Source organism: Toxotes jaculatrix, chromosome 17, assembly GCF_017976425.1.
Source record: "Toxotes jaculatrix isolate fToxJac2 chromosome 17, fToxJac2.pri, whole genome shotgun sequence".
In the NCBI taxonomy this organism is placed as follows: domain Eukaryota; kingdom Metazoa; phylum Chordata; class Actinopteri; family Toxotidae; genus Toxotes; species Toxotes jaculatrix.
In genome coordinates this window covers 1,082,145-1,107,793 of record NC_054410.1, presented here as the reverse complement: position 1 = coordinate 1,107,793, position 25,649 = coordinate 1,082,145, and the positions used below count along the sequence as shown (strand labels likewise).

General features: G+C 44.0%; 1 protein-coding gene across 1 annotated transcript in view; it reads left to right on the top strand.

Moving 5' to 3' along the window:
* Positions 1–25,244, top strand: part of LOC121197383 (neuronal PAS domain-containing protein 3) — a 204,534-nt gene extending 179,290 nt beyond the window's left edge. Inside the window, exons 7-12 of the mRNA XM_041060972.1 lie at positions 7,263–7,381; positions 10,555–10,748; positions 12,249–12,355; positions 20,435–20,582; positions 20,783–20,898; positions 23,638–25,244. Of these exons, the coding sequence (XP_040916906.1) occupies positions 7,263–7,381; positions 10,555–10,748; positions 12,249–12,355; positions 20,435–20,582; positions 20,783–20,898; positions 23,638–25,244 (2,291 nt within the window). The remainder of the gene's footprint in view (positions 1–7,262; positions 7,382–10,554; positions 10,749–12,248; positions 12,356–20,434; positions 20,583–20,782; positions 20,899–23,637) is intronic.
* Positions 25,245–25,649: the final 405 nt, after the last annotated feature.

Here is a 25,649-nt window from a genome sequence, read left to right as displayed (position 1 = left end):
TACATCAGTGGGACTGTTAAGTTGGACGGTGTCTAGAGTCGTGGTGAATATGTCCCGTGATTTAAGCCTGTTCCTCCTGGAGCGTGACTGTGTTTGAACGGACAGAGCGGGTGAGAGACGCAGCTTCCTGTAATGTTTGTGTAAAAACAGACTCAGAGCACAGAGTGCTGTTGTGCGATGGATTCACTGTTTGTCCTGTGTCTGAGCTGTTTTCCGTGTAAATGCCACAGGAGAAGCAGCCGGACGCTGCGTTTAGGCGTCTGTCCTCTCTCTGGGAAATCTGATATTTGTGATATTTGTAGTGTTTGTTTTTATTTGTTTTTCTTTTCTCAAACATCACAGAGACAGAGCTGTGGATTTACCTGTTTCACATCTGCATAATCTGTGTGTGTGTGTGTGTGTGTGTGTGTGTGACTGTGCATCTCAGCATAGGTCTGTTTTGTTTTCTAATTTTTTTATTTATATTTTAAGTTTTTTCCTTTATGTAGCCTCTTGTGATATTTGTTTTTGTTCTATCATCATTTTGCTTTTTGAATTCTTAATGTTTTTTTCCTTCCTGTTTTTTTTCGTTCCACTCTTTTATTTTATCTGTATTTGTTTTTCTTTCTGATTGTGTTTCTTCTTTAATTATGTTTGAGTTGACATTGTATTGATGTTTTCCAGATAAGATGTTTCTCATTTAGTAATTTTGTTTTTTGGAAATACTTTTTTACGTCTCTACTTTATTTGATTCCACATTACAAGGTAATATCATTAGGAACCAAATTTGCTGAAAGATCCAACTAATACTTTGACCAACAGAACTTATGCTATCAGAATGTTACTTCAAGGAAACAGGAAGCATCTTTTTTTCCAGATAAACATGCTCCCTATGACTGCTGATAGGGAGCAGTATCTGGCCAGCTGTCTGGACCTTCTCTTACTCAGTCCACTGATGTTAAGTCCACTGACCACCAGCCTATGCACGTGGCCTAAACTGCCAAACACAAGCACAATCAGTAAACATTTATAGCCACAGTTCTCAATAGCAGATATTAAAGGTTGGTATTTTAGTTTTTTTGTACAGTAGGATTCCTCCATGAACAGGTCAAAGGCGCAGGCTATTTCACACACACACACACACACACACACACACACACACACACACACACACACACACACACACACACACTTGCTGTTTCAGTCATGTAAAAACATCCAGCATAAAGGTTTAACACAAAGTAATTTCCTTCATTTCAGTAAAACACAGTTACACAGAATCCACTCAGTCTAACGACCGACCTGCTTCAGGTGTTCACTCCACTCGACTCTGAACCGTTTTGAAAACTCTTCAGTTCCTCTCTCCTCTTTCTCTCCTTACTGTTCCTCTTTTCTATTTTTCCATTTCTACCCCTCCGTCTCTCTTTGATGTCACTTTCTCTTCAATCACGTCTCCGTCTGTCTCCCTCTCACTGAAAGTAATTATGCAGGTTGCAGATACAATTACATATTATCTCTGTTTTCTGTTTGTGTGTGTGTGTGTGTGCGTGCATCTTTTTCCTTGTGACCTCTGACCTTGTTCAAAACAAAGACGAGCTGTCAGTCTCGTCATCCATATCAGAGAAAACAGACTGTCTTTTCATTTACTCTCCTCTTCACACCCTCCCTCCTCTCATCATCTTTTGACTTAATGGCCAAAAGTGTGTGGACATCTGAATATTAGCCCAGTGTGATAGAGTAACATGTGACTCAGACACCACGATCATTAATGTGCTGCTCCAGCAGCCTCCTCTTCCCCCTTCTCTCTTCCCATCTTCTGTTTTCTTTTCATAGGCAGATCTATTCAGAGGAAGAGGAGAATCTAAAGATTAGAAAAGTCTTAAAGTCCCGACACAGGGAGATCACTGAGGGGGGAGGAAGATGGAGGGGAGGGGGGAGGAAGATGGAGGGGAAGGGGAGGTGTCTCTGTGGAGGAAAGACAGAGGAAAAAAAGGCTAAAAACGAAGACAAAGCAGGCTTCAAGGCGTCTCCAGACTATTAGAGCACTGTTTGATTTGAGCTCATTGTTCTGCTGAGACTGTCAAAATAAAAGTCTTTTTATCACTGCACAGAGGAGGAGTGGAAAGACGAGGAGGTGATGAACGAGAGGAAGGAAGGTGAGGAAGACGTGGAGGAGGAGTGGTTTCACCTTTCTTTACCTTTGGTTCCCAGGCTTTTACATTGTGGGAAAAGGCTTTGAGGAAATCTACCATCTCTCTCTCTCTCTCTCACACACACACACACACACACACACTTACTACTCTCTGTACTTTAAAATCTCAGTGATAAAGTACGAGTGGTGTGTGTGTGTGTGTAATGAAACCTGTCTGAACCCAAACTTTTATTTTTAAATTTGACTTAAATTGGATGTTTTATTTTGTGCTGCATATAAAGACTTCACCTCCTCTCCTCTACCATCCTCTTCCTCTTCATCACCCTCCCATCTTTCTCCTCCTCTTTCTGCTTTTACGTTCTGTCCTCTGCCGTCTCTTCCTCCTTCTTTTTGTCCTCATCTATTTGTCCACCTTTCCTTTCTGTTCCTGCTTTTTTTTTTGCTTCTTTCCCACCTTCTTCATCTTTCTTCTCCTCTCTGACTTTTCGTTTTCATCCTCTTCCTCCCCCTTCCCCCTTCCTCTCCCTACCTACCGGCCCCACGCCTCCGCCTTCACCACCTTCAGCAAACCGAAAAATTATGACTGGGCTTTTCTTCCTGACACAATTTGTCAAATCCTGCCTGATAGGAAACACATTCTATTCATAAGGCGAGTCTGGCCTCCTCCCCCTTCCTCCTCCACCCCCCCACCCTCGACAGTAGCAATTCAATTACAGCCGTGGAGGCGATAGTGAGCTAGAGAGGCAGGAATATGACAGGACAGTTACAGAGTGTTTACACAATTAAACTTTCACTGACAGTACTCTTTGTCTGTGATGAATGCCTCGCACAATCGCAGCTCGTGTGTGTGTGTGTGTGTGCATACAGTAAATTTTTCTACCTCTATATATATATATATATATATATATATATATATATATATATAGAGGTTACTGTATGTGTGTGTGAACATGTGAGCTGATTCTCTCTCTCTCTTCTTGCATTGTGGGTAAGGAGAGGAGGCAGGACGAAGTGATGACCATAAAAGTAGAAGACAGAGTGTGTGTCTGTCATTCTGGTGAATTCTGTGAGAGAGTGAGATGCGCACATATATTTCAGCCTCAGTCTCGTGTGTGTTCAGTATAGACCTGGATTCAGCATATGATTAGCTTAGCTTAGCTAATCTTAGCTAAGCTTATAAAGAGTAGTAGGGGGAAACAGCTAGCCTAACCGGTGAATACTCTTTGTGGACCACGTGACTGCAGTGGTGCCTCGATCAGTTTAAAACACGTTGAATGTTCGCGCCTTGTTTTACGACAGTCACCGACAGTTTACGACAGTTGGTCTTGTGATTGATCTGTGACCGGAAACATGGCGGCGAGCCACGGTGAACGATCACCGTTTAGTTTTTACTGTCACTCTGAGCAGTTTGTCTCTTCTTCAGTTTATTTTTCAGCCGCTGTACGTGTCTCCCTGACTTCCTGTATGAAGTTTCACTTGTTAAGCCAGATACATCTGCGTCTTCCTCACTCGCCTTCAGTCTGTCATGGCGGCGTCTCATCATGGCGGCGGCGGCCGGTGGAGTTTGGGGAGTGGAGGTTGCAGTGACCTTGCTGTAGCTCGCTTTGTCTCTCCACCGTCACGTTAGCTAGTTATCAGTCGGACGCAACGGGCTCCATGAACCAGGCAGCGCTATTAGCCTGTCTGACAATGATACACCGTCCCGCCGAGACTCCACACACAGACACACACACAGACACACAAACGCGCACACGCGCTCTCACGTGTGGAAAGAAACCCTGGGCACTCTGGGTATTGTCCAAAGATCACAGGCGTAGGTGAGTTGTTCTTTTTAATTAATCATTTGTCCTTCAAACGGGGGAAAGTTTCCGTGCCGTAGATAATTAGGTCCCAGAGTCGGGCGGCGGCAGAGCCGGCAGCCACCTGCTGCCTTTGTAGCGCTAATCTTTGTCTTGTAGGAGCGTCGTCCCCGAAGACGCCACGGCAACGCACGCCGAACGAGCAGAATGAGAAAACACCTCTGAATCCCCACATGATCCTCCTCCTCCTCCTCCTCCTCCTCCTCTCTTCTTCTTCTCTTCACCTTCTTTTTTCTTCTTTGCATTCCCTCTCCTCCTTCTCCTCCTCCTCCTGCTCCTGCTGTTCCTCCTCATCTTCTTCTTCTGTTTTGTTTTTTTGTTGTTTTTCTCTTTTCTGTTTCTCTCTTACTTCTTCTGCTTCCTCTTCTCTTTTTCTTATCCTAATTTTCTGCTTCTCTTCTCCCTCTTTCTCCTCCCCGTCTCCTTCTGTCCAACATGTTTTTTCTTTACGTTCTGTCTCCTCCTCTTCTTCTGTTTGTCTTTCTTCTCTTTAATCCTCGTCTTTCCTCTACTCCTCCTCTTCCACTTCCTCTCTTCCTTTTTTCTTTCCCTGCACTCCTCCTCTATTTTGTCAATCTTCCTCTCACCCTTCTTTCCTCCTCCTCTTCGGTTCATCTTTTCATCCTTTCGCTCACACTGCTCACCCTTTTCTTCACCCCTCTTTCTCCTGTCCTTTTTCTATTTGTTTTCCTTCCTCTCACTCCTTCTCCTCCTAGTTTTTTTTCTTGTTTTCTCTTCTCCTTCCTCCTCCTGCATCTGTTCTCCCTTCATTCAAGCAGAAATTGTTTAATTGTAAATGAACGCACGCACACACAGACTGTGTGTTTGTGTGTCTGTGTGTGTGTGTGTCTGTGTGTGTGTGTAAAAATGAAAGGGGAGCCTGGGTGTGTATGACAATGAAAGTGATATCTTGTGTGTGTTTCTGTGGGGAAACTAATCCCATTAATTCAAAGTGAATAACAAAGAGAGAAAGAGGGTCCAGCTCCCCTGTCGTTCATCCGTCCTCCCTCTCTTCTGTTTCCTCTCTCCCTCCATCATCATTATTCCTCCGTCAGATCGGCGGCTGATTTCCTGGAGGACTGAGAACCGACTCGCTGATGGAGGGATGGAGGAGGTAGAGAGGGAAGGAGGAGGAGGAGACAAAGATTTTTGGCTCCTCCTGGGAAGCCTGTTTTCTTCTCCTCTTTTCCTCCTTCACCTCGTGCTCCCTCTTTCCTTCCCTCTGTCTCATACTTTCATTTCCATCTTCTTTTTCCTCCTTCAGTTTCATTGCTTCTTTCGCTCCCTCTTTCATTTACACTTTTTTCCCCTTTCTTTTCACTTCTCTTCCTTTTTCTCCTTCTTCATCAACTCTCGTTTACTTGTCCATAACTATTTGTCCCCTTACCTCTTCTTCATTCATTCTTTTTCATTCTCCTTCTCCTTTTGCTTTTTCTTTAATCACTTTTGTCCTTTTCTTCCCTTTCTCTTTCTCACCTCCATCCCTCTCACCTCTTTCCTCCTTCTGTATTTACTGTCTTCCTGTATCTCTTCTCCATTTACTTTCATCATCCCTTCTTTCACCTATCATGTTCTCTCAGCTCTTCTCAACTTTTTATTCTTCATGTCCATCTTTTCTTTTGTCTCCTCCCCACATTCAAGTTTGTTGTCTCTCTTCTTTCATTCCTCTCTTCTCCCCTTTATTCCCTCCACACTCTCCCCCTTTTCCTCTCGCTCTCTCTTTCTCTCTTTCTCTTCAAGGACATTTATATTATAAAGGATGAATTTGCATATTAATTCATTTCTTTCAATTTTCTCAGATTAGATGTTGTCAACACGTATCAGCGCTGATCAAACCACCACGTCCACCAGAGACCTTTCTGTGTGTGTGTGTGTGTGTAAGGGGAGTTGTGCGCAGCAGAGGAAAAAAAAAAGAGCTGTAAAGGAGGTAAAGCACAAAACACAACACAGAAACACACTCGCTCCGGTCCTCTGGTGATTACGACACACACATGCAGCGTGTACAGACAAACGCGTTAAAAGATGAATGAGATTCTCCTCATTAGAAAAAGAACAGCGTGTGTCATTTGTTCAGATGCTTTAAACGACATCTTCACATTCACCTGACAAAAACCTCGAGAGGGTTTGAATTATGATTCCTGTCTGTCTGAAACAGAGGTGTAAAGAAACGGTACGACCGTTTTGTGTTTTTTTGTTTTTTTTGGAGCGTGCTCGAGTTGTACAGCTGTGGGAGGTGGTCGGGGTGGACGGCCGTGTTCAGAGCCCAGGACTTTGACAGCATGTTTTCATGTGTGTTTAGGTTCAGGCACAAATTTCCCACTAGGTGAAAGTTTGGGTTGGAGGATGCATCATGTCAGTGTGGGTCCTCACAAGTACAGTAACACAACTTAACAGCTGTCTTACTGAACTGTATGCCTGTTGGTCATTGTGTGTGTGTGTGTGATGAGACGGGGCGTTCCCAGCTGTCTCGCCTCCCATCACTCCCTCTGATGGATGGAGAAGTTATGAATATGCAGTTGATTTCTGGGAGCTGACGGCAGCTGACAAATGGAGCGTCTCACCTTCAGTAACCGCTGCCGTTTCCTGACGGGGAGAGGACGGTGAAAAATGTGCGGGCTCTGTGCGATTCTGTGTTTTGAAGGAAGAGGTTGTCACACACGGGTTAAAGCAATAATCTGAGAGACAGTTTTGTCCTGATTGATTTCGGTGATTTCTTTAAGGATGAAGACTTTTATTTTGACAGTGATGACATAAGAAGATTACAGCTTTCAGACATGTTGAGTATTTCTCTTTAACAAACCTTTAATTTGAGCCTGAACATCCTGTTTGTCTCGTCTCTGTCTCCTGACGTGTTTTGACATTCCACTGTTTGATTGTCATGAGCTGCTTCAGGATAATTGACAGCCTGACAGCAGCTGTGATTGGCTGACTGGTCCTGTCGACACAATGAGCAGACGTATTGGTTTGGTTGAATGTTTTCTCATATATTCTGTAAAAACCTGTTAGCTTTTCTAATCATTTCCACAGCATTTTGAGTTTAAACAATACATGATTAATGTATTTCAAGTTTAGATTTATTATTTTAGGTTGAGAATATAGAATAAATAAAATCTCACTAACCATGTGGTTTATAAACTAAAGATTTTCTGAAAGCTCAGTGCAGCCACTCGTGTGACGTCCTCCAAGTTTGAAATGTCCCGCCTGAGGCTCAGAGACTCAGTGAGAAATGCGTGTGACCCTCTTCATGTGTTTTCTGTGTCTTCGTTTCCCAGTGGAGTCCAGCAGTCCCAGTCTTCTGGCTCCTGATAACTCTCTGGAACGATCCTTCTTCATCCGGATGAAGTCGACGCTCACAAAGAGAGGAGTGCACATCAAGTCCTCAGGATATAAGGTCAGGCTGTTGTATTAGAAACGTGCTGTATAAAACACAACTCGTACCCACGTTAACACACTTTGAAGCTGTTTCCTGAAAATTCTCAGTGAAGCTATTCAGCTGCTGCGTCTCTTGAACAGAGGCAGCGTCTTTAATCTTTCAGGTATATTTATGTTCAGTATATATACACATATATACTGTACATAAATATACTTTAATATTAAACACTATTTGGATCTGGATGTAAAACAACTGTCTACACAGCTGATATTCAGTGATACACACAGAGCTTGTGTGTGTGTGTGTGTGTTGTCCCCTTGATAACAGAAGAACATATCATATCATTCATTGGCTCATAGTTATCTGCCTCCAAAGAAGTGATCCATATGGAAATGTGTAATCTTACCATGGACTGCGTGTGTGTGTTCATAATAATGTATGCATACAGTACGACAGTGAGCAGGCTTCTCGTTAAAAGCCACACCATAAAAGGGAAAGGAATTAACCACCAGAGGTATTTTAATGTGGAAAATCTGTTCAGGAAGTGTCACTGAAGAACTTAACGTTAATGAAAAACCCAAACACACAGTGCTGGAGTTCATGCTGTCGATGTGGAAACGGTATCGAATTCATCACGACAACAGGTGAATGTGGAGGAAGTAAAACAGGAGCAGGTCAGAAAACACAGAGGCTTCATATTAAAACATGATCCAACATATTTATGACACAGAAGAATCTGGGAATGAAAACCTGCTTCTCTCTGCAGATAAATATTAAAGAATTTACAGTTAGTTAGCAAACACTGCAAAGACAGCACGTCCTTCCTCTGAGAAGCTGAGTTTGAGTTTTAGTTCTTTGAATGTTCTTCAGAAGTTTGTCAGTTAAAAGGAGCTTCTTTTTTCTCTGATTTCCAAACAGATTAACTGACGTTTATTTGCAGTTGACTTCAGACATAATTGTTTTCTTGGAAATTGTGAGTCACGCTGAATCTGAAAATGTGTGTTTCATGTCTGTGTTCAGGTTTGACTGAACTTTCTCTCCCATTAAATAAACATTAAAAAAAAGGTTTGAAGACGTCAGAGAAAAGAAGGCTGGAGACCCGGTGTCTGTGTCCTGTCATATTGTCTCATGTTGTGTTGTTGCATTGTATGATTTTTACTGATATTAATTATTTATAGCTTTAAAATCAGAGTTTGTTCTTTTTGTACATTTTCAGCTGTTTTCATTTCATGTCATTTCCAACAACCTTGGTTTGAACTTGTCCGTGTGTCCCAATGTTTGCTTAAGAAAGTTGTGTATGTGTTACAGTACATCTGTTTGTGCATGGGGGAGTGTTGTGTGTGTGTGTGTATATGTGGGTGTGTTTGTGTGTGTCTGTCCATATACAGATGTCCATCCCATAGGTGTAACATCAGGCCTCTTAAGCTCTGTGAGCGTCTCACTGCTCGCAGATCGAGAGGAGGGATTAAAGGGATTCTCCAGGCTCCCTTTTAGGTGTGTGTGTGTGTGTGTTAGTGTGTGTTTGGGGGGGGGGGGGTACCAGTCACTGCTTTGAAACAATGACTGGTTTCACTAAACATCCTAAATGTAACACTGGAAGTCCTTTTACTTTAACATTTGAAAAATCACTTCCTCTTTTCCTACAACTGAATCGTCAATTTGATATTTTATTCTTATACAGGGTGTGTGTGTGGGTGTGGGTGTGGGTGTGGGTGTGGGTGTGGGTGTGTGTGTGGTGTAGCATGTTCCACCTGGCAGACTCAGATCACATGGAAATCACAGTGGAGACAGACACATAAATATTCACACATACATGCATACATTACTACACACATTTGCACTCACTGACACACACACACATAATGCAGCATTACAGTTAGAAGGCCTGATTCAGTCTCTTCATCGGTTTCTGCTGAGGAACCTTTGAGCAGGACGAGTTAACGCGGTTAATCACAGACTCTGGAGCAGTAGCTGCTCAGCAGAGCTGGAGACACAGCTCATGTCACAGCTTCCTTTATTTTCCCTCAAAGGTCAGAAGCTGATTGTCAAGACATTTTTCCATCTTTTAACAGTGCAAATTAGCATGTCAAATATGTGTGTGTGTGTTTCAGCTGTGTTCAGAGGAAGGTCCAGGACGTGTTGACTCTCCGTCTCTGACTTGGAATCAGACTTTCCTTCCTCTTCTCTTCCGTGTTTGATCCTCACACTGTATCTGTTCATGACGTGTAAAGACAGAAAAAAAAGCGACAGAGTTTAAAAGAAAAGCAAGCATTTCCCAGCGAGCAGCAGCTGATTAACATTTCTTCGTTCTCCCTCTGTCAGCTCCTCTGTTTTTACCTCTCTTCTGTCTTTCTCTTTCACTCTGTCCATCCAATGAGTCTGCTCAGGACAGAGGGAGGGTTAAAATCCCTGAATTGACCTTCCTGTGCAGACCTCTGCTTCCACATTTCACTCTGGAGCCTTTTCTTCATTTGCATATAAAATATAAAGAGTTAAGTGTAGAAAATTAGACCATAACATAAAGGTTGTGATCCGTTTCAGAGGCTTTACAAGCGCTGAACAATCATAAATCAGTTTTACTGCACAAACTGTGATTTCCTGCTGGAGGTCACGTTAAACAAAAAGAAAACAGCACAACAACATGCAGATACAGGTGGACACAGGTAGATACAGGTGGATACAGGTAGATACAGGTGGATACAGGTAGATACAGGTGGATACAGGCAGACACAGGTAGATACAGGCAGATACAGGTGGATACAGGTAGATACAGGTGGATACAGGTAGATACAGGTGGATACAGGCAGACACAGGTAGATACAGGTGGATACAGGCAGACACAGGTAGATACAGGCAGATACAGGTGGATACAGGCAGACACAGGTAGATACAGGCAGATACAGGTAGATACAGGCAGATACAGGTGGATACAGGTGGATACAGGCAGACACAGGTAGATACAGGCAGGTGTGCAGGTACACAAAGTGTCAGTGACACTTCACACACAGGTCAACTCCAGCTGAAAAATATACGTTATGATTTAGAACAAAAACCAATAGTGTTTCACACGTCCACCATACAAAGTGTTGACTTACAAGCACCTCCGTCTGACCTTTGACCTCACTCTCCATCCAGACGACGATGCCCGCCATCTGACTTCCCTCTGTTTGCTTCTGCGTTTCCCCGTTCAGGTGATTCACATCACGGGGCGTCTGCGGATCAGGATGGCTCTGACGCACAGCCGCTCGGTGCCCAATCAGATCATGGGGATGGTCGTCGTGGCTCACGCCCTCCCGCCCCCCACCATCAACGAGGTTCGCATCGACTGTCAAATGTTCGTCACCCGAGTCAACATGGACCTCAAGATCGTCTACTGTGAGAACAGGTAGAGGAGGGAAGCCAAACTTTTTTTTTAAACAAGAAAAGAGCTGGTGAAAATATAAAATAAATATTTACTTAAAGAAAAAATAACTTTTTAACATGATTATTAAGTGAATACAGAGGATCCTAATCAGTAAGGTTAATATATATATATCGTCCATATAAAACGTGTACGATGGAGTTTTTTTTTTTACACGCTTCTTGTCATTAATCGACTTTTCCAGAGAAACTGTGTCTACATGTCCAGTTTTTTATAAGCACCAGTGTCAAAGTCAAAACTCAATTTGAAAGTCTGTTATCTGCATCCATGTTTCATACCTGCTGCTCGAGGCAGAGAAAAAGTTGTTTCCCATGTTGGAGCTTCTTATTCATGAGGACGTCTGACCCAATCCTCCCTGGTTTAACAGTGAAATATGTCACTGATGGATCTATCTCCTTCCCTGTGTCCAGATAAAGCAGATAGGCATCAGGATCTCGCTCAGGAGTTAACCGGCCGACTAGGGAGATTCATATCAAGCCAAAAAAAAAAAAAAACCCTTCATGTTTTATTATAAGAAGAGAGGAGGAAAAACGATAGTAGAGAGATTGCCTTTTTTTGTGGGTGGAAAAAGACACACAATGCGAGGCAGATGATGATATTCAGTGCGGAGCGACAGAAAGCGTCTCGGCGGCGAACAGACAAACGTCGCTCCCATTACAGCCCCATTTTGAGGATGAGTTTCTAAGAGAATGAGAAAATGGGAGGATGGATTTTTCTAAAGAACAGAGTGTGCTGTTATCTGCCTGCCAGACATTAGTCTCCCCCCGCCCGTCCTCTATCAGAATGATACCGGGGAAATTGTTCTGTCTATCCTGTGGCAAATTCGTTCAAATTAAACCTTTTAAAGCTGATGTGTGTTACCTGTACAATAGACAGACGGGCTTCAGTCTCTGTTGTTGGGTTATTAGCTTTTTTTTTCCTTCACTGAATCAGTCTTTTTAATCGTCGAGTACCAGAACTGTACTGAGAAAATTGTCCCGGTGTGACAAGTTACATATTTCAGAGTTTCACAACGCTTCCACTTCCATGCTGTTCAGTGTGGTACAAAGACAAACACCAAACCAAAGACACAGAACACAGAGGCCCCCCGACTCTCAGTCCTTCATCAGCCGATACTCCAGAGAAAACTCCGACGCATGGAGGAGTAAACACAGTTTCTATTGAATTCTACTTTAAATTGTTCACAAGTAAAAAAAAACAAAAACAAAAACAAACAAACAAACAAAAAAAACAAAAAACAAACAAAAAAAAACCAAAAAACAAAAACAACACCTCAAATGAATCCACGGACTAAAGGGCATTTCTAAAAGATGTAACAGCTCTCTTTATTTTGTGTGTGACCAGACACAGCACTCTGTAAACCTGTGGACAGGACTGGACTTTGGACTCACGTCCCGCTTTTTCATTCACTTCCTCGCCTTTCCTCTGTCTCCTTCATGCAGCTGTGGTGCTTCTGTGTTTCAGAATCAATGACTACATGGACCTGACTCCGGTGGACATCGTGGGGAAGAGGTGCTACCAGTTCATTCATGCTGAAGACGTGGAGGGAATCAGACAGAGCCACCTGGACTGTGAGTCAACACCACATCAGACCTCAACTCGAGGTCCGGCTGTGAGCTCGTTTTAGAGTTCGGAGCTTTTCGATCTTATCTCCGTCGCTATGGAAATGATGTTCAGACCTTTGATGTGATCAAAAGCTGCAGAACCTTGAGTTGAGATTGTTTAGTCAAATTCATGGAATATTATATATTATATATGCTCTTTTTTTTTTTTTTTTTTTTTAATAATTCTAAATATAATTGCACTTAAACAAAAAAAAACATCCAACACGTCCTGTGACATTTTAACAGCACCTTTCAGTCATGTTGGGACATGTTGGACAGCATTTTGTCCCACAGAAAAAGTCCTTTGTGTTCCCTGTATGGACAGATCCACAGCAGTCATATTTCTACAATAACTTTAAAAGTTAAAGGCCACTTAGAGAATCTTTGCTCTCCTGTATCTTTGAAAAGTTTTCTCACCACAGCAGCTCTACCATCTTATTACCCTTGTCAGGAGGCATAATACACTCTCCGTGTCCGACTCTCTCACACACACACACACACAGAAGAAGAGGCTTGGTGTCCCTATTTAGTGGCTGTCTGGATGATTTGCAGGATGCTGTTTGTTGCTGCAGTCAGATTTTACTGTGGTGGTTAAAGCTGAGGAGGCTCTCAGAGCCGCACAGCGTTTCACGGTGAGTCGGAGGCAGTGAAGGCGTTTAGGCAGAACGCCAAATAATAACCACACAGCAAGGACAACACGCCTGATGGGAGTCACGCCACAGTCACATTCAGCCGCATACAGTCGGCTTCTCTCAGATACTGTCCACTGCAGCTGATTACTCACTCCGTCTCATGAGTGAGCTGCATCCAGACAACGCGAAGCAGGTTTTCCCTCTTTGCTCTGCAGTGTTTTTTTCAGCCGGAATAGTTTTATGAACTTTCCTCCAGGTGATTCCCTCGTGCTCTGCGATTTGCAGCTGCACAGGAATAATTCACCCTGTGAGCTTGAAAGGTGGCTCTGATCTCAGCATCACAGGAGCCCTCGGTGTCTGTAGAGGACCATGGAAAATGTCCAAATGGGACCTTCTAGTGTTTATAGGTATATTATGTTATTTATATTTAATTTGCACAAAAAGTGAATTATTCATTCACACATCTCACCACAAAAAAAAAAAAAAAAAAACAGAAAGAAAGAAAACCAGCAGCATGAAGCTCCCTGAAACTTTTTCAATTACTGTCTCCAAAAGTTCCTGAGCTCTGAATATCCAGAGTGGCAATCAGGAAGTGACTCTATGGTGGCCCGGCGGGGTCAGACAGAACGAGGTGGGGGGGGGGGGGGGGGGGGGGGGGGGGGGTTAGGATGTGTAGAACACGACAAAAAAGGAAGTGAAATAGGACAGAGATTATTCCTCTCTGTCTGCAGCGAGGATGGGAGGTCAGGGAGGCGAGCCGGCAGCCAGCGGTTTAAATGACTTGGTTTTAGTCGAGCGTAGTCTAATACAGCACCTTCAGTCACCTCGACTGCTCGTTTTATTCTTCCTCTTTCAAAATTAATTTCCTCTTTGAAAGGGGGGCTTTCAGAAATGGATGGCTACGGGGCGCTGGAGGTGCTCTGTGTCTTTTCTTTTTTCTCTTTTCTCTCTTCGTCCTCCCTATCATCTGGAGCACGGTCAGATTGTTCTGAAATCTGCCTTTCTTTGGGGCGCTTTAATTTGTCGGCTTTATGAACTTGCTGCTGATTGTGTGGAAGCTGATTTCAGAGCGGCAGTCTAACGATTACCGAATTTTTTAGCAGACGTGCTGAAGCTCTTTACCTAATCGGATGGTGACAGATGTGGTTTGTGTTGTGGCTGTGGTTGGTTTTAGGCTCAGGTTGGACAAACTTTCTGTCTGTGTTCAGTTCTGAGTGGTTTTTATTCAGTTTGCACATTTGGGTATTTTACCTTCCAAATATCTGACTGCTGTTGTGTGTTTTGTCACAATTCAGCAGTTTGTGTTTACATCTTTAAAGTATAACAATGTTTTTTTTTCTTTAAATCGTGTTTTAAACGTATTTCATCTTAACCATAGTGACAAAATGCAGATATTAAAAAGGGATATTTAAAAAAAAAATTGTCATTGAACATAATCCAGGTTTTGATCAGAATCATCCAGCATTTCTTGTCAGGTGATATACAGTTAGAAATTGTTTTAACCAAAGGATCTACTCCTGATCAAACTTTCCCATCCTGCACATTCTGCCCCATCGTCTGACCCGCTCTCAGCCGATCACACGAAACAAGCTAAAGCTTCACCAGGCCGTGGGCCTCGAGCTCAGATGGTGGTCAGAGCAGGTTTCTCTTTGCCTTCTGTTTGATTGGACACTTGAATTTTGGTTTGAGTAAAGAAAATCCAAGGAAATTCTCACACTTGCTGTTCTGCATGTCGTCCGCACATTTTCAAGTGATTAAAAAAAAAAAAAAGTCTTTCTGCACCTTTCTTTTTCCGTTTCTGCAGAACAGCAGCAGGTCGCACGCTCTGATTTTTTTGTGGGATTTATTTCCACGTCTGCTCTCTGTTCCCCCGCTGCTGCAGGAGTCGGATAGTTAGGGAATCGATCAAGGTGTATTTTAGAGGGATAGCCTGTTCTCTCAACAGGGATCTAAATTTTAAAAGGGTTCTTTTTAAGTGGAGGACCAGGCGTGATCCCTCTCTGTGAAGAGGCATCACTCTTTAAGTCTCTATCATTACCTGCTGACAGCCGGTCTTAGCCCAGGTCAGATCTCAAAGTCAATCTGTCCTCGTTTCCACTCCGAGAACAGAGAGAAAGAGAAAGAAGAGATAGAGGGTGAACTTGTCTTTTCACAAAGAAAGGGAGGGAACAAGAGAGAGTGATTTATAGGCAGAGAGGAAAAAGCTGAGAAATACTTGGCACAAGGGATGAAGTGAAAAATCTGTCTTTCCTCGAAGAAAAGGAGGGAACGGGGAAGATGTAATTTGCAGATAGAGAAAAAGAAAAGAGGACAAAATGCTCATTTTCTCAAGGAGGGAAGAAGACGAGATGTTTCATGACAAAAGATAAGAAATAGCCAACATTCCAGGAAGAGAGAAGAGAAAAGGCACTGTAAGGTGGAGAAAAGAGAAATGCAGAATCGCTCTCTTTGAAAAGAAAGGGAGGGAAATCGAGAGAAATTTCCCAAAAAATAGAAGATATGATTGGACGTGGTTTTACAGAGAGACGGAGAAAAAGAGGAAGGTTCTCTTGGCTTGTGTTCTCAGAAGAACGAGACGTACACATAGAAATGTTGGCTGACTCCTCTTTTGTCCAAGAAGGAAAGATGTGAGGTAAAAGCAAAGGAAGGGAAGATGTGCACAGAAAAATGGAGACGTGCACTGTTATAAAAACAGAGGAGTCTAAGCTGAGCGAGCCGACCCTGACTTAACCAGATAACTGCTAAGGTTCAGGTTCAGGACGGATCTGCACGATGCTGAAAAACTGCCAGGACAGCCGTTATCTCAGTGGTCAGCCCGGTGTCCAGCGCCAACGCAGGAAGTTTCCTCTGTACTCACTGATGGTCAAAAGTTTTAGGAAACCTGTGCGACAGGAATCAGTCAGCCAGCATATTTACTGAGGTCAGACCTGTGTGCTGCTGTCGACCGGTGAGGGACTCGCAGACTGAACGTGGGTCACAGCGTGTAGCATGTTGTTCGTCTGGATGTCAGACTGTTGTGCACGGAGTCTGTGTCACAATGGGAGACAAAAAAGAAAGAAGCTGATCAGCAGAGAGAAAAGAGTAATAACAGGAGAAGTGGGAGAAAGATGTCCACACGTCTGTTTACAAAAAGAAGGAGAGAGGAGGGACCTGACAAGGGACACGAGGGAAACTGTCCTCATAAATAAAAAAGGAGAGTTTCACTTTCTTAGAGAGGAGAGAAATAATTGTGAAGAAAAAAAGAATATTTCGGTTTTTTAGAGCAAAACACAGGAAAAGAGGAAAAAGAGACATTTGGACTTGGAGAGGGGAAGAAAAGACAGAGACTTACCAACGGATAAGAGACAGACAGGATGTTTCAGACAGAGAGAGAGAGAGAGAGGGTCGAGAGACATTCAGAAGCAATGGAAAATAAAAAAGAGAGAAAGAGACTTGCACAGAAGCGAAAGCTCGGTGGATTTAAGCCTGCAGGCGTTTTAGCAGAGCTCGTCTCTCTGGACTCGCGCAGCCTTTAATGAATCCACACACACACTGAAAGGCATTTTTTATCCTTCTGTAGACAAAACACACACCTGTGAAGCTTTCCACACAGGTACGTCAGTGAAACGCACACACAAAAACAGGCCTTCTGGGACATATGGACAACCTGAATGACCTGAGATACACACAGAAACTATAGAAAACATTAGATGAAGTAACATGAACATCACTTGCTGACTTTTCCCTGACTTTTCTATAATTTGGTGTTTCTCTGTTCATGTGGAAAATTCTACGTCTTTAGGTGTAATTCTGGTTAAACCCCTGATTTAAATCAGTTACACTCACCGAGTTAAAAGCTCCGATCTGGAAATGTTAAAATCTGATCAGGAGGAGACGGTGGAAGAGGTGAGACCAGCCTCTGTGACTGCTGTAGATAAAAAAAAAACAAAAAAAAAACACACAGGGCTTCAGTAAAGACGCACACGTCCAGTGAACGTCCACTGAAGTGGGTTCAAACTGTTCTGCAGTCTGCCAGCAGAGGGCAACAGAGGGACAAACTGTCCTACTGTTTGTAGATAACAGTCAAAACATAAAGGCCACATAGTCGCACACAGCACAGAGAAACCACTGAACCACACCACTACACACTCACACACACACACACACATTCAGTCTCTCACACATAACAGAAGGTCTTCATCCTTCCATCCTCTGGCAGACAGAAAGGACGTTTCCATAAAGCAATTTCACAGCCATAAATTACCTGCTGGGTAATGTGACACACACACACACACACACACACACACACACACACACACACACACAGGGTAAATGGGGTAAAGGTAATCTGAAAGGTAGACAAGACTAAAGAGGAAATCCTGCAGATTAACAGAAGGAAACAGAGGGAAGACAAGTGTTAGAGAGAGAGATGGAGTAAAGAAAGAAAAAAGGTAGAGAAAAAAGATAGAAAGAAAGACAACATAACACTGTGACATTGACTAAAAGAGAAAAAGAGACAGGAGCAGTGGAGGAGAAGAAGAGAAAAAAGTGGTGTTGAGAGGCTTTAAAAGAGAATAGAGCTCCTTTAATCTACTGGTCTCTCCCCTGCTGCCTCAGGCGAGCCTCCAGCTCTCCCTCTCTCCCCCTCTCTACCCCTCTCTACCCCTCTCTCCTTCTCTCTCTTTCTCTCCTCTCCTTCATTAGTGGCCAATCAGAGAGCCAGTGATTTAATGGGGGAGTACGAGGAGAGGGTTAACATGCAAACCTCACCTGCGAGACAGAGAGAGAGGCAGAACGGCAGGCAGGACTGTGGTTCTTCAGCCTCGTGTTGGACTCGTGTTGGGCTCGTGTTGGACTCGGTCACTTGTCTCGACCGAGTCCATTCGGTCCGTGTCCGTCATCTTCAGGTGCAGGAAAACAGCCACATCCTCTCACTCTGAGCCCGACACTGTTTCTGTATGTAACCAAACAACATCACACATCCTGTTAGATGTTAAAGTTCAGTATGTTTAGATATCAATGCCCAGATGTACCATGGCAATACGAAACTAACCCTTCCTTCCATCAACATGCAGCAAAGCCTGTGAACTAGAACTCAGTGCAAACTTCCAGTGCAACATACCACATGTCCAACGCGCCCTTGTCTTCATGGTGATGTAATTAAAGTGTCTATGATCAATACTTTTATATTTCCCCTGTTTAAAATGTCATGAAAGCAGAGTTTCATGTGAACTGTGCCCGGTAGTGATGAACCGTCAGTGAGTTATCAGTTGGATCTTCAGCTCCTCTCGGCTTCATGGAGCTCTACACTGAGTTTCAGCTCGTTGTTCCTCTGACTGTCGGCTTCACTGTCCAGGTTCAGTGAACCTTCAGAGACTGATCGTATTTTAGAACGATGTGTTTCCACCACTTACCTGCACGTTTGGTTCAGATGTGTTTTTCTTTTTATTCGTCACAACACAGATCAGTGTAACCTGTATGTAATCTGTGTTAAATGTGCGTCAGACAGCAGGTTTAAATACTGAAAGCAGAGATTTCTTAGCTCAGAATTAGCCGGAAGGTCATTGTCAGTATTGATTATGTAGCGTTTTATTTATCTAATTTATTTAAATGTGTCCCGAGGAATGAACATCAGCTGACAGCATGGTTTCCTGTGTGAGACAGCGTGTTTGGTCTGCACACAGTGTACAGTTATAAAGCCTGGTATGACTGTGTGTGTGTGTGTGTCCTCTTCCATTGGACATGCTGATACACTGAGCCGCTCTCTGAGGACCTGCAGTCGTCTGAACAGGCAGCACTGCACCACACAGGCGTGTGTGTGTGCGTGTGTGTGTGTGTGTGCGCGCGTGTGTGCGCATTCATTGTGTCGTTATTTACTCTGCCGTACAAACAAAGCAAGGTCACATTCAAGGTGACGTGATCTCACCATCTCTGCCTTAACATGCAGACAAGTTATTTTCCCCTCCATCTCTCTCTCTCTCCCCCACCCCCCCCCCCCTTCTCTCTCTCTCTCCACCCCCCCCTCTCTCTGAATAGGCAAATAGAGAACGAATGAGCGCCGACCGCTCGACCAAAGTCAATTATAGCAGCCCTGGGGATGTCGTCTTAAACAATGCTATTAGTTTCTAATAGTTTTTAATTACTGGCCTTCTTTTTATATAAATCACCCGCTACTTTCTCTCTCTTTCTTCTCTGTCGTGGAAAAACCTATTTGTGTCCGTAATTAAATGGAGGAGAGGGATATGAATTTAGTGGCCCTCGCTTCTCGTCTCTGACTGATTAATGCCAATACATATTGCTTGAGATAACCATTTAGTGGTTAATTTAGCCAAATTTATTGCCGGCGTGCCGTCGCAGGGTGGAGCAGGGGTGGGGGTGGAGGCGGGCCACCACCTCCTGAGGGCAGGGGTGCACGTCGCAGTGACACAGCGCTATCTGGTGGAGGGTGACGTGTACTGCATCTCTCTCAGATATATGTTGTAATCATCGTTTACTGAAGTTAAAGTTGCTCAAATCTGGTGGAAAAAAAACATCTGTCTAAAGTTTTTCATGTCTTTAAATAGTTTTGGATGAGTTGAAGAAAGAAAGAAAGCAGGAATGTATGGAGACCATTAGATAAATAAAACGTGTATGGTTTTATGAATAAACAGACAAAATACAGAATCTATCCTTTCCTTTCAGTCTGACAGATCAGAGGAGCTTAGCTAAGCTACATCTAAAAACAAGCATTGAAGACGTACAAACAGAAATAACAACATTTAAACTGACACACACATATTTCTCCGATCGTGATGAAAAACATTAACTGCTCTCGCTAACGTAGCATCCGACTCGACCAAGCATGACGTCGACGGAGCCACGTTCTGCTGAGTTCTGAGATTTGGAGCTTTGGAGCAAATAGACACACATCGTCTCTATGAATTTAACGATGGTTAAATTCATAATTCCACTTTGCTGTCTCTCTAAAACACAGTTACACTGGTCTTCCTCAGGCATGCTAACGTGCTAACCGCTAAGTTGGAATGTCAAACCACATCGTGTCAGTTTTGAATTTCAAAGTACGCACTGGAATCCACGTCATGTCACGGTGCGAGCGTGTTGTCTCAAACCCATCAGAGACACAGAAGTATGAGCAGACAGCTACACACACATGTACACACACACACACGTGTACACACAGAGGCTGGCAGTGTGTGTTGGTCTGATTAATGACGGCAGCAGCAGAGCAGCTCTCAGCCAGCTGTCACATGACATCTGATGACTGCCTCTCTCTCTCTTCCTGTCTCTGTTTCTCTCTCGCCCTCTGTCCATGCTTTGTCTTTTTCTCCGTTGATGAACAAGCTGCTCGGTCACTGTGATGTCCCACAGTTTTGAAAGACAAAATATCAAACAGAATCCACCATGAAATAACAAACGTCCACTCTCTGTCTCTCAGTGATGAATAAGGGTCAGTGTGTGACTAAGTACTACCGCTGGATCCAGAAGAATGGAGGTTACATCTGGATCCAGTCCAGTGCCACCATCGCTATCAACGCCAAGAACGCCAGCGAGAAGAACATCATCTGGGTCAACTATGTCCTCAGGTCAGAGGTCAACTGGTCCTTGTTCATTATATCTGACACATTCCCAGATTTCATTCAGTGTGAATACTCCTCAGTACTACTGAATGAGTGAGGAAATGAACAAGTTAGATGAAAACAGTCCGTCTTTGCTGTTTTATTTAACATTCAAAATATCACACAACTAACCGAAAACAAAACCATCTTTCTGTTTTACTTCACAGTAACCCAGAGTATAAAGATACGCCCATGGACATCGCCCAGCTGCCAAACCTGCCCGAGAAAACCTCTGAATCCTCCGAAACCTCTGACTCTGAGTCCGAGTCCAAAGAAAACTCCGGTAAAAAGGAAGGGTGGGAGGAAATAAAGGGGGAGTGGAGGAGTAATTATTTATCAGTGAGAAATAAATGATTTAGAGACAAAGAAAGTCAAAGAAAGACAATAAGAACTATAGACAGACAAAAGTTACATTACACATCCAAATAACCCTGATGATTCCTTACAAGCACCTCTTCAAGTGTTACCAGTAGAATAACCAGCACTAAGAGATGCTGCCTGAAGAAGCCAAAGATGCTCTATCAGTTGGTGCCAGTGCGCCGTCTGTGCCAGGCTGGGTGGTGATGAACGGCAACAGCTGCAGGGACTGAGCGCCTCCTGGCAGCGCTGCAAGCCACCACAAAATGACATAAAACATAGGATAACTCTACAGAGTGCCACAAAATGCCTCCAAACTTCACACAACGCCACAAAATATCTCCCGGAGGGCCACGAAGCACCAGAGAACAGCCTCCAGAAAATGAACCAAAGTAGCACCGCAAGCTTCTGTCGGCATTTTATGTCTCTGAAGGCCAAAAATTAAGGTGATGGCAATTCTGTTGGCTGCAGAGGTAAACAACACTAATAATGCCAGAACTAGCTAACAGGCCAAAAGACTCAGCTCTGGATTGACCTACATTTAATTACAGTTATTACATCTTCTAAATAAATAATAATAATATAAGGGGTATATACAGTATGTCTTCTAGTATAATATCATAGATGTAGCCATCAAAAGCACTGAAAGCTATTTTAAAATGAGTTTTAAACCTACGCACAGGGCTAATGTTAGCTAGCAATCTATTCACAGTCTCCATAGACGGAAATGAAAAGCTGCTCTCGACTGTTTACTAGACTCATTATTGGAAATAACACAGAGAACTTTAACAATTTAGCTGGAAACATAAACAGGGATCATAACCTAATGTGAGAATCTATACAGAAGACTGAATTACATGTTTCTAACATCCTCGTTCAGACTGAAAAACACACATTTCAAGCAGCCAATACTGAAGGAGACAAAACTCACACGCTGCCAGTATAGTTAAATTTAAACCAATACAGGGCCTCCACCTTGAGCATAATATTATCAAGTCCTGCAGCCTGTGTTGGCATGATGAGGATCAGTGCCAGCTGCTATTCTTGCTGGAGGAGAATGATTCTGGCACACTGTCGGCTGTAAACTGGTGCCAGCTGCTGCAGGAGGTGGCCAGCTTCAGCTGGGCTCCAACAGGCCCGAGGTGCTCAGGCTCAACATATTCTAAAATGAGATATGTGCCCTTTGACCTTTGTTGTGTTAGGATGCAGTTTACAGAGGACGTGAGTGAAGCTGCAAAAAACAAAGAAGATGTTGCGTTTTTAATAGTTTTTACTCGAACAATGTTGTTAAAAAGACACTGTATATTTCTGTCTTCATTAGGAACCAATGGGCTTAGAGCTGAGAGCCACAGTTTACAAAAGTCACAGAGTATTAAGAGATTCTGGTTTTGGTTTTTGGTCTCATTGATTAAGACTAAGAAAAATATGGAATGTCTCCATCCTTATTCTTTAAGTTGCACTGGTGTAGAATGTATGAATGTGGGTTAAAGAGAAAATAGTGATTTACTACCTTCCCCTTTGGTTGACATTTTGGAGCAGGTATGGCACTATGGAGCCTCATAGGTGCATGATATGTCCTGACCTTTATTTCAAGTCAAGATCCAAGAATGCAACTTCATGGCATCATTTATGAGACCCTCTCAGTCCAAGCTGAAATAACCCTGACGACAGATAACAAATTAAAATCATCTAATCAAAAAATCAATATTTCAGTTTGTATTTTTTTAAATGCCTCTCCCTAAATTGATAAATCTTGGTGGGCCATGAAAACACAAAGGACAACAATAATAATAAGTCCAGGAATTTATTGTTTCATATCTGACAAATCCTGATATGTGGTACTTTATAAACATTGTCAATAAACCAAACTAAAACCCTCCCTGATTTCCAGCCTGACAATAAATCTGTTTTGCTTGGAAAGCACTCTTAATGGAGATACAAGGTTTTACCCAGACAAAGCAATTGAGTTGACATTTCGGGTGCCACGAGGGAGTCAGAGCGCTGCCAGCTGGACAGCCGCTGGCCTTAGTGTGTGCTGGCAGGGTTTGAAGAGTGTGTGTGTGTGTGTTGTCTGTGTAATGGGCTGGACAGAGCCAGCGTGCCTGAACAGCAGCAGCTACAGATACTGAACACACATCAGTGAATCCACAACAGAGCACAACACATGGAAATCCTGTCTGGAAAAATAGGATCAGCACCTGAGATCCACAAACTGAATCCTCAGTGTGTTGGTCGATGACGGTTTTTTGCTGGAATAACCTGTTGCATTTGTTTCCATACAGAAAGTTCACGTTCCCCAGAGGACACTAATGATTTTGGTGATGTACTGGCCTTTCTTCTAAACCCACCATCACGGCAAAATGTCCACTTCTAAATAAGGAATATACAAAGTCTAGCTCTTTGGGACAAACCATGCATTTTTTTGCATTTGTTCCGTCCTATAGAGAACACTAACAGTACTTAAGTCATTTTTTGGTTCGGGTTTAGTTAAGGGAAACTATTTTGCTTTAACTTTAGATAAACTGGTTATGGTCTGAATCAGAAGATAAATGAATGAATGGCTCAGAATGAGAGTTACCCCTCAGAGGCTGAACGAGCTGTTTGTTGTTGTTTTGCTGGTCTGTCCCTGCATTTTTAACCAGTCTACCTATTTTTTTCTCAACAGACAATGAGAACACCAAGTCTGAGGGCAAGCCGGGGCACCAATCAGAACGCAGCGAGGACCCGGAGACAGACAGCAAGCGTCAGCAGCAACCTGGCCAATCACACTGCTCCTCTGAACAGGAAATGAAACGCCAGGAAGAAGGAGACAGCTCGAGTAACCCTGAGAGCCAGGACAGCGACGACAGTCTGGAACCTTCAGATGGAGAGGGAGAGGAACAGGAGGAGTCCAGGGGAGGAGGAGGAAGGATAGGGAGGTTAGCAGGACTGGGAGGGTTAGGGGGGCTGAGCGCCATTGGAGGACTTGGTAATCTGGGTGGGCTTCATATTAAAGTGGAGCACTATGGAGAAGGGGAAGAAGTACAGCTGCACAACTCGCAAACTTCATCATCGGAGGAGGAAGAAGAGGAGGATGAGGAAGAGGAAGAGGATGGAGGTGTGCAAGAGTGCGACACTGCCAATGCTGGAAACAAGCTCCAGAAGAGGCGGAAGAGGAGGAAAGTGCAGAAGTGGGATGGATCACGAAGTAGGAGGCTCCGTCTGTCCTCAACTACGCCCAGCCCCGTTGCCATAGGAGATACCACACCTCTGGTTGACCCCTCCCAGGCCACGTCTGCCACCTCCGCCCACCTCCTCACCTCCTCCGCCTCCCCAAACAGCGCAGGTGCAACATCCTCGGTCTTGAAAATCAAGACCGAGATGGCAGAACCGATCAACTTTGACAACGACAGCAGCATCTGGAACTACCCGCCCAACAGAGAGATTTCCAGAAATGAGTCTCCATACAGCATGACCTCCAAGCCGGCTGCTCCAGGAGCCCACGAGACCTTCCCCTCACCCCAGGGAGGATCTCTCCAGGTATCCATCCCCGACTCTGTCCTGACTCCTCCAGGAAATGAGGGAGGAGCTGGAGGAGTGAGGAAGCCTCCTTACAATGGAAGTTCTGCCCCGTCTTCTGCTTCCAGTGCTGCAAGTTTAGCGCCTCCCTCCAGCGCCTCCTCTGCGGACCCACTGTCTCCTCCTCTCTCTGCCTCCCCACGGGACAAGCAGCAAGGCACTCCCACCACCTCCTCTTCTTCTTCCTCCTCCTCATCGTCCTCCTCTTCCTCATCAACCTCCTCCTCATCACTGCTGTATTCTGGTGATCTTGAGGCCCTACAGCGTCTGCAGGCTGGTAACGTGGTGCTCCCACTGGTCCACCGGGTCACGGGGACTCTGGCCCCCACCAGCACGACAGCTCCGCGGGTCTACACCACCGGGACCATCAGGTACGCGCCAGCGGACGTCACCCTGGCCATGGCGCAAGGTAACCTTCTTCCTAATGCTGCCATGAACTTTGTTGACAGCTCGGGGTTCGGCCTCGACCCCAAGACGCCGATGGAGATGCTCTACCACCACGTCCACAGGCTCAATATGTCGGCAGCAGCCGCCGCCGGCCCGTTTGTCGGATCTCCGTCGGCCACAGGTGGGAACGCCACCCTGGGAGGCCAGATGCCAACGGCAGCCAACGTTTTCACAACAGCAGAGGGACTTTTCTCAACACTACCGTTCCCAGTGTACAGCAATGGGATCCACACCACGCAGACAACTCTGGAGAGGAAGGAGGATTAATGCAAAATGTTCAAGACCGCATTACTGTGTTTCCGGAATCAACAACTGTGTCAAAGTAAAAGACTACTCACTGGTAAAAAAGAGAAGAAAAAAAAAGAGAGACTATTTACTTGCTATCTTTTATCAACACGGTGTAGCACTGTGTTTTCCGAGAGGGGAGAAAGGACAGGAAAGGATGACAGATGTACTCTAGCACTTTGAATCTGAGCAACTGAGCTTGTGTAATAGACATGAATGACCCTCAAATATGTCCCTTTTTCTATCTTTTTTCTCTCTCCTCTTCGTGCTCTTCTCCTCCTCCTCTCTCAGTCTCTCTCTTTGCTCCTGTTTCTTGCAATCAGCAACGATTTTCTCCTGAACAAATGAACAAAAAGCAGACTATTCTTTATTGTAAAGAATTCCTTT